This window comes from Pyrgilauda ruficollis, unplaced genomic scaffold (assembly GCF_017590135.1).
Source record: "Pyrgilauda ruficollis isolate IOZ18807 unplaced genomic scaffold, ASM1759013v1 scaffold144, whole genome shotgun sequence".
Classification (NCBI taxonomy): Eukaryota; Metazoa; Chordata; class Aves; order Passeriformes; family Passeridae; genus Pyrgilauda; species Pyrgilauda ruficollis.
The window spans coordinates 439,356-447,674 of record NW_024512988.1 but is presented as its reverse complement, the minus strand read 5'-3'; the positions used below and the strand labels follow the sequence as shown (position 1 = coordinate 447,674).

Sequence of the window (8,319 nt, the reverse complement as noted above, 5' to 3'; positions counted from 1 at the left end):
GGCGGAGCTCCCGACACGCTGCCCCGGTACGGGCGGCGATCCGCGGGCGCAGGCCCCGCGGCGCCCGGAGCCTGCCGGGGCGGGCGGGGGTGGCGGCGGCGCCCGGCCCGCACTCACCCCAACAGCTCAGCGCCCCCGCTCCAGCGCCGCCATGAGCAGCACGGCACGGCACGTAGGAGAGAAATCACGGCGCTCTCGCGAGAGCCGCCCGCGGACGGGGGGGGAAGGGGAGGGGCCGCGCGTGCGCACCAGGAGCCCGGCGGGTGGCGCTCGCGGGCACGCGCCAGAGGGGATGGGGGGGACAGTGAGAGTGGCAGCGCCCCCTTGCGGCCTGGGGAGGGAGAAACGGCTGAGGGGAGACACGAAACCCCGGGAGGGGAGAGAGAGAGCCTCAGGGAGGGGACAGGAACCTCGTGAGGAGAGAGAGCCCCGGCTGAGGGGAGACACGAAACCCCCGCTGAGGGAGAGAGTGAGAACCTTAAGGAAGGGAGAGGAACCCCATGAGGTGAAAGAGAGCCCCGGCTGAAGGCACTGGGACTCGGCTGAGGGGAAAGAGAAAGAGAAAAGCCCGGCTGAGAGATCAACCCGGCTGCAGGGAGATGGAAAGCCCCAGCTGCGGGAAGAGAGAAAACCCCGGCTGAGAGGGGATAGGACCCCGGCTGAAGAGTAGACAGAGAACCTCGAGAGAAGGAGGGAGAGCTCGGCCCGGGCCCTCAGGAGCCCCTTTGTGGGGGACGCCTCCGTGCTGGGCTCGATGGAGGGACACGAGCCTTACACTCGCCGAAGGATTGGAACATCAGGTTTGAGGACAAGGCAGAGCATTTCCAGTCCTGAAGCTCCAGTCCGGTTTCCAACACAAGTGGAGCAAGTTCTGAAAATGCCCAGCAGCCCTCGGGAAGTGTGTACAACCGGCCATTTACAGTCACAGAGTCCAGTTACGGCTCCCGAATGGGACAGGAGCAAATAGAACAGGAGCTGTAGTGGAGGTGTTTAGGTTGGATCTCAGGGAAAGGTTCTTCCCCCAGAGGGTGCTGGGCACTGCCCAGGCTCCCCAGGGAATGGGCACAACCCTGAGGCTGCTAGAGCTCCTGGAGAGTTTGGACATCACTCCAGGGATGCACAGGGTAGAATTTTGGGGTGTCTGTGTAGGGCAGGGGTTGGACTCCATCCTTGCGGGTCCCTTCCAACTTGGGATACTCTGTGAACATATTTGAACTTCCTTTGCCTATTTTTGCCTGCTACTAATTACCAATAAATTCAATCAAAGCAACTGCTATTTAGTGTCTTTTTCTGCCTGCACACCTAGGATCCAATTGGAGGGATGTTACTCCACACAGAGAGGGAAGATAAAAATTCATCACAGGCATTCCAGATGATGTTAAATTTAAAAACCAGAGAATTCAACATTTTGGCAATGGTAGTATTTCACTCAGGTGCAAAAGGCTTGGGAATATGCAGAATACATGGAATTCCCCCAGGACTCACAAAACACTTGAGAAAGTATTTCCCACTGGGTTTTTTATTCCCTCCTGAACAATTTCTAATAGAAAAGGATTGTACACAAGAGCACTCCTGTACAGAAGAAAGAAGAGAAACTCATGGATTGGTTACATCGGATTGGAAGTTCACCCCTCAAACCTCTTCAGAAAGTCGTGATACTCAGGACCTATACCATCCAGAGGTTAGTGTACTTGGCTGACCACACCGAGGTGAGCGTGGGTCTTCTGGAATCCCTTGACCTGCTGATTTGTAAGGTGGTTACGAAGTGGCTACATCTTCCACCGAGCACATGCGATGCGATCTTGTATTCCAGTTTTAAAGATGGAGGTTTGGGTCTTATCAAATTGGCGGCGCTTATTCCAAGCATTCAAGCAAGAAGACTCCATAGAGTAGCGCAGTCTTCTGATGTGGCTCTGTTGGGTTTTTTAAAGGAGGAACACCTGGAACTGTTATTTGAAAAACTGTGGACAAGAGCCGGGGGAAGAAAATAGTCCGTCCTGCTGATTTGGGAGCCCTTACCAAGGATAGAAGGTGGTGGTGATGATAGCCAGTCAGAATGGGAGGTACCCAGTCCGAAGATCTGCTATCCTAAACCACGTAATTGGCGGAAAGCAGAGTTTCAGAAATGGACACATCTGGTCGCCCAGGGACATGGTATTGAGAATTTCGAGAACGATGTCATCAGTAATGCCTGGATCAGGCATTACAGGGGCATACCTCACCGTAAACTTATTACAGCCCTACAACTAAGAGCCAATGTCTACCCTACAAGAGAATTCCTGGCAAGGGGTAGGCATGAGAATATTGTTCAATCGTGCTGACATTGTGCCGCAAGATTCAAAACTGTTGCGCATATCGTGGGGACCTGTCCAATCACGCAAGAAGCCAGGATTAAAAGACACAATGCCATCTGTGAAATTCTTAGTGTTGAAGCTAAGAGAGCGGATTGGACGGTCTTTCAGGAACCACATCTGCGAGATGAAGCCAATGAAGTGTTTAAGCCAGACTTGATTTTTGTTAAGGAGTCCAAGGCGATGGTGGTTGACGTAACAGTCAGATACGAGCACAGCAATTCCTCATTGAGGGAGGCTGCTGCTGAAAAGGCGAAGAAATATCAACGCCTTCATCCGCAAATACAACAGCTTACTAATGCGGAGGACATTCAATATATAGGCTTCCCCATGGGGGCCCGTGGAAAATGGTACCCTAAGAACTCAGAGCTGTTTTCGGCCCTTGGTCTCTCCAAAACGAGGCTGGAGAGGACCGCTAGGGCCCTAGCATCCCAAGTTCTTGTGGCCTCTGTAGATATTGTACACATATTCGCGAGCAGAGCCAGATCGATTGTACCTGTGTAGTACACTATACAAATAAACTAGGCCCCTTCCCCTGCCTGGTTCGCTGGATAGTGGGAATTGGTTTTGGGAGGGAGGGGTTCATCCATTCATAACCGTGTCTTTAAGCCCATATTTGGGCTTTAAATTCTAATTTGGACTTTCAGGTGGACGGGCCACCTTACTTAACCCGGACAAGAGACATATGTATTATTTCTATGTGTTTATTAAATAGCCAAATGCCTCGTCATCTAATTAGTGACGCGCATGAATGGATGAACAAGATTCCCACTGTCCCTACCTACTATCCAGCGAAACCACAGCCAAGGGAACGGGCTTGGCGGAATCAGCGGGGAAAGAAGACCCTGTTGAGCTTGACTCTAGTCTGGCGCTGTGAAGAGACATGAGAGGTGTAGAGTAAGTGGGAGGCCGGGCACGCGCTCAGCGGTGCGGGGCGACCCTTATATCTACCAATCTTGCTGGGTATTCCAAATGTTCACAATGTCTCCAGTGCTCACTGTCTCTCTGTAAGCACAGGAACAAATCACCTTCTGCATCTATCAAAAGTCTCACTTTGGAAAAAAATGGCATTAAAAATTTAAGCTAATAGTGGACATGAGATATTTACCCTTCTTGGAAGATTATTCTTTGAGCATAGGTAGAACAGAAATCTTTTATATAAAAATGTCATTAAAAATACCACAGTACTGAGAAAATCCTACAACACCGCACCTCTAATTCCACTCAATACAGGACCTGCAGTAACTGTGGAACACCAGGCTCACCTGTGATGTGACATTAAAATTCTGTGCAGGAGGGTGGTTTGGTCTGGTTTGGTTTTGAGGCAGAGCTCCCTCTGCCCAAACCCAAATTTGTGGGAGGCCAAAGAGCTTTATTCTGCAGGTGCTGTGCCCTGAGCACACCAGAGCAGGGCTGGCTGATAACTGGGAGCACTGGGAAGGCTGGGACAGGTCTATCAATCAAAAAAGAGTAATCCTTCAAAAAAGTGTGTGTCAGGAAGGGTTGTTCACTCCAATCTTCACCCCTAAAACAAGGTGAAGTTTGCTCTGAATAGGAGTGACTCCTTCAAGAGCTCTGCTGGCATCTGCTGTTCTCTCAGCTGCCCTCAGCAGTGGCCAGGTGACAAAGCCAGGCCAGGTGACAAAGCCAGGCCAGCCAGACACTGAGGGTCACTCACTCTGCAGAGCCCAGCTGCCCTTTGCAGCCAGAGCAAACCACATCCCTGCCTCTCACTCACACTGTGGTTTCTCAATCATCTGCTATTCCTTCTATCAAGCACAATAATCACAACCTGCATTATGATCTCTAGCTACACAAGGTGGATTTAAGAGTCATCTGTACAGCTGGAATTACTGACTAAAGCTCATAAAAAAATAACAAAGGGAGAGGAAATGAGCCATCACAAGGGAGGACACATCAAATACTTCAGTGCTAAGCATCTGAGTGCTGCAGGTACTAAGACAGAGCAGAGTGCAAGCTTTTGCCATCATCACTTCAGAAAAACGCAGAGAAAACAGCCCACACACTTTAAAGATAAAACAAATATACAAGGAAACACCTGAAACAACAAATCCTTGTCAGGTAGTTTCATAACAGTCCCTGAAGGCTTGGAGATGAGGTTTGTGTGGCCTAGGCTTCAGTCTGGCAGATCTTCTCTCCCCACCTCGAAGGACTCCTTGCTGATCAACAGCAGCTCACGCAGCTCTTTGTTTTCAAGCTGCAAAATCAACATTTTTGCTGAAATAGAAACGAGCTAATTCACAACTAAAGGACTATCACAGAAAGATGCTAACTCGTAGTTAAAAGATGCTGATCTTTAAACAGTCTCACTCCTTCAGACAGATAAAGTTTGTACATTACAGTTTGTAATGCCAGCATTAGTACAGTGCTGGCACACTGGAACCACATAATTTAAAGCTTATCTTCTTCTGGCTTTATTTATTTATATATAGATATATAAAAATAATACAAACATTGTTTATTTTCAAGTTCTTAATCATGTTCTGCATTTCCTGACCCCATCCCCAAATTTTTAGTGTTTTAAGCCCTTGACACAAACATAGAAGATACAGAGAAAGTCTGGAGACACCCAAAGCTCGATTTATCTTCAGCAACTGGCTCTGTTCTTACCTCCAACTGAGCCAGTTTCTCCTGAACTTTAAAGAATTGCTCATCATCCACTTGAACAGCTTTTCTCATCACCTCTCCCATCTCACATATTCTGTCTATTTGACTTTCAATTTCCTGAAAGACATAAAATTAATACATTCAGTAAGTTCAGGCAAAAGAAACAATCATAATGCATCCCTTCTAAATCACTTAGTTCCATTCTCCTAATTTTGGATTCTCTTTCTCTTTTGAATTTTAATCATTTCCTCCCATGCACTTGAAAGCCTTCCTGCCTTGTATACTTAAGGATAAGAACTTGTACCTTATTGTCCTTTATCAGCAGTCCTTTATCAGTGAAAACAGTGAAGAGAGACATAGCAGCCAGCAAGATAAGGCACCCTGATTTAAAGGGAAATAATTTCAAGTGTGCCACGGTCTGAAACAGCAGATTCAGGTTTATGTGAACATGATTACTAGGCAGCAAATTTTATTTAGCTTTATTAGAAACGCTTGACTGAATTTATTAAGACCCCAAAAATAAACGTGAACATGATTTCAGGTGTGGAGTAAACAACTTTACCTCAGAAGGACATCCAGCAACAAAATTAAAGCAAGTAAGACCAGAGTCTCCTGAGGCAGATTTTACAGAATCTGTCTAGATACAGCAGTAATCCTCTGGAAGATGCATTTTGCTGAAGCTCAGAAATGCACATGGAACAAACACTGACAAATTCCAGTATGAAGCAACAGTTCCTGCTTGAAGAGCAATACATCACTTAACATGACAGGTGACAGGGTGGAGTTTCTTTAAGTGCCCATAGCTTTTCTACTGCCTCTGGAAGATAAATTTATCACAGAGGAGAGCATTCAGTTTTGAACTCCATTATTCAGAAAGTATGTAAACAAATTAGAGCATCCAGAAGACAGCTGGAGAACACGAGAGACTTCTGGGAAGAAAGATTACTATTTTTCTAAACAGGAAGATGGTTATACTAAGAACATAGTTCTTTTAAAGACATTAGAAGTTTGTTATTGTTCTCCAAATGGTGGGGAGAAAAAACTCAAGGAGCTCACCTGAAGTACAGAAGGCTTTGCCTAGACATTGAGATAGTCAAGGGATATCCCTTCAAGGGTTCCTGCAGAGCCCTTTCAGCTTTGCATTGTCAAGTTATTTTTAATGTAAAACCTTGACAAACAGCAATTTGTGCACTCAGGGAGGCACTGGAAACCAAACATAGCTACACCTTCAGATGAGTTAAGCAACTCAGAAAAGAGAACCAGTGAATTGCCACATATCAGTGCACAGAAACACATGAGAAGAGTTAGGCTGTCTCCAGTTCCTAGGAAAAAACTACAAGATATGAGATGTCACCGTGTTGAATCAACCTCCTGTTCTCTAATCAGATAAAAATGCATTTTAAAAATGCCTAACACAATTCCTAAGTTTAAAATGGAAATTGAACGTAATTCCATTGTTACTATCTACGTAAATATGAAACAGGCAGCAGTTATCAGCAGCCACATCTCAGCGTTCTGAAGTCACTGAGCCCAATGTGCACAAAAGGATGCTTTAGGCCACTACAGAGTATCTGGATTTAAAAACACTAGGGAATGAAATCTCTTAAGAACTAAACATATACAGCTCACAGAATTTAGAAGGTTTGTTCCCCTTTCTTACAGCTAATGATCAGGAATTATAACAACTTGGACATCTTTGATTTTACTATAGAGGATCAGGCACATAAAGCTTAAGCCAGGGAATTCACCACCTGGTTGAAAGAAAAAGCCTCCACCTGGGCTTGAAGGGGTTGTGCCTCTCAGTGTCCTCTGGGACAGCTGTTACAACCTGTGTGCTCTGAAAGGAACAGAGGGGGAAATACCAGCAAAGAGAGTCAAGAGAAAATGTATTTTGGAGCACAGACATTGCAGGAATGGAAACAAAGATTGTGTGACAGCGAGCAGGGGACAGGGATCTTGAGCACTCTCTTGTTCCCATCTCACCTTACCCCAGAATTAGCTTGATGGACTTTCAAGACTGGTTCTGCCTCTTCACGTTTTCTCCCTTCCAGCAGCTGTAACATCTGCTTCCTGTACTTGCTCATTATGAGCTCCAGCGCGTCCTGGTGCTCCTCCAGTGAGACCCACAGCTCTGCAGAACACAGCACGTCAGGGCCAGGAGCGGCAGCCGCAGCAGGAGCCCCGAGGCGCTCGCTGGGTGCCAGCTGCGGGCGGGACCGGCGCTGCCCCGCCGCTCCCGGCCCTGCGGTGAGGCTGCCCGGATCCCCTCGGCCGAGGAGACTCCCTGACCTGCGACCCACCGGAGCACCCAGCGCCTCTGCTCTCCTCCACAAGACCTTCCCGCCGGGCCCACAGGGCCGCATCCCCGGCGGGACAGCCCCGCACACCGCCCAGCATCGCTCGGGGCCCCTCTGCACATCACCCGCCAGGGTCGGCCCCCGGCCCCGCTCACCCCGGTTCTCCTGCTGCAGGTCGCGGATCTGCGTGTTCTCCTGCGCCAGCACCACGTGCGGCCGCAGCCGGGACGGGTCGGGTGGCTCCGCCGCGGGGCCCGGGCCCTGCCGAGGAGACACGGGGGTCGGTCCGGCCGCCTCGGGCCTACCGACGCGGGGGTCGGTCGGGCTGCCCCGCCCGGGCCCTGCCGGGACGCGGGGGTCGCCCCGGCCGCGCTCACCTGGTCGGCGCAGCCCGCGCCCGCCTCCCGCATGGCGGCCACGCGCCGGTGCAGCACGGCCGACTGGTCGATGAGCGACTCGGCCGCCGTGTCGTGCTCCTTCAGCCGCTCCAGCAGCGTCCGCGCGTCCGTCAGGATCTTATCGATGGTGCAGCTCATGGCGAGCGGCGCTGCTCACACCCGCGGCGGGCCCATGTCCCTCGCGGCCCCGCCGCCGCTCTCCCCCCTCAGCCGCTCTCGGCCCCGCTCCGGCCCCGCCGCAGGGCGCGTGCGGACGCGAACCCCCGGGGCCGGGACGGCGCTTCCGCCCGCGGCCACGGCGCCGCCAGTGCGCAGGCGCGGACCGGCGCGAGCCCGCCGATCCGCTAGGGGCTCGCCGGGCGGCGCCAGAGCGCCACGGCCGGGCCGGGGGGCGGGGCCAGAGCGCCCGTTGGCCGGTCTGGGGCGTGGCCAAGCGCCGGTTAGTCGGTCTGGGGGCGGGGCCAAGAGCCGGGGGCGGGGCCAGGGCTGTCCCCGCCGTTCCCGGGGATGCTCGGAGCCCCGGAGCTTTGGCTGATTTTGGGGTGTTTGGGCGCGTTTTGGGGCGAGCGGACACCGCGCTCCCCGGCACACGGCGTCCCAAAGCCGCCTGCCCCGGGTGGACGTGCCCCCCTCCCACGAGCCGCC

The 8,319-nt window shown here is 51.2% G+C and overlaps 2 protein-coding genes across 4 annotated transcripts in view; both read right to left on the bottom strand.

The window, feature by feature from the left end:
- CSDE1 (cold shock domain containing E1) overlaps positions 1-232 on the bottom strand; it is a 20,320-nt gene extending 20,088 nt beyond the window's left edge. For 2 of the 3 annotated variants that reach the window (XM_041460546.1, XM_041460549.1), the window contains exon 1: positions 118-232. The gene's annotated coding sequence lies outside the window, so the exon portion shown is untranslated. The remainder of the gene's footprint in view (positions 1-117) is intronic. The other variant, XM_041460548.1, reaches the window with a different exon arrangement.
- A 1,269-nt stretch (positions 233-1,501) lies between these two features.
- On the bottom strand, positions 1,502-7,982 carry SIKE1 (suppressor of IKBKE 1). Its single transcript, XM_041460491.1, has 5 exons — positions 7,654-7,982; positions 7,432-7,537; positions 6,968-7,110; positions 4,983-5,096; positions 1,502-4,569 (listed from the first exon to the last, which is right to left on the bottom strand). Exons 1-5 carry the CDS (start codon positions 7,810-7,812, stop codon positions 4,489-4,491), a joined length of 603 nt encoding a protein of 200 aa, XP_041316425.1. The 5' UTR covers positions 7,813-7,982; the 3' UTR covers positions 1,502-4,488.
- Positions 7,983-8,319: the final 337 nt, after the last annotated feature.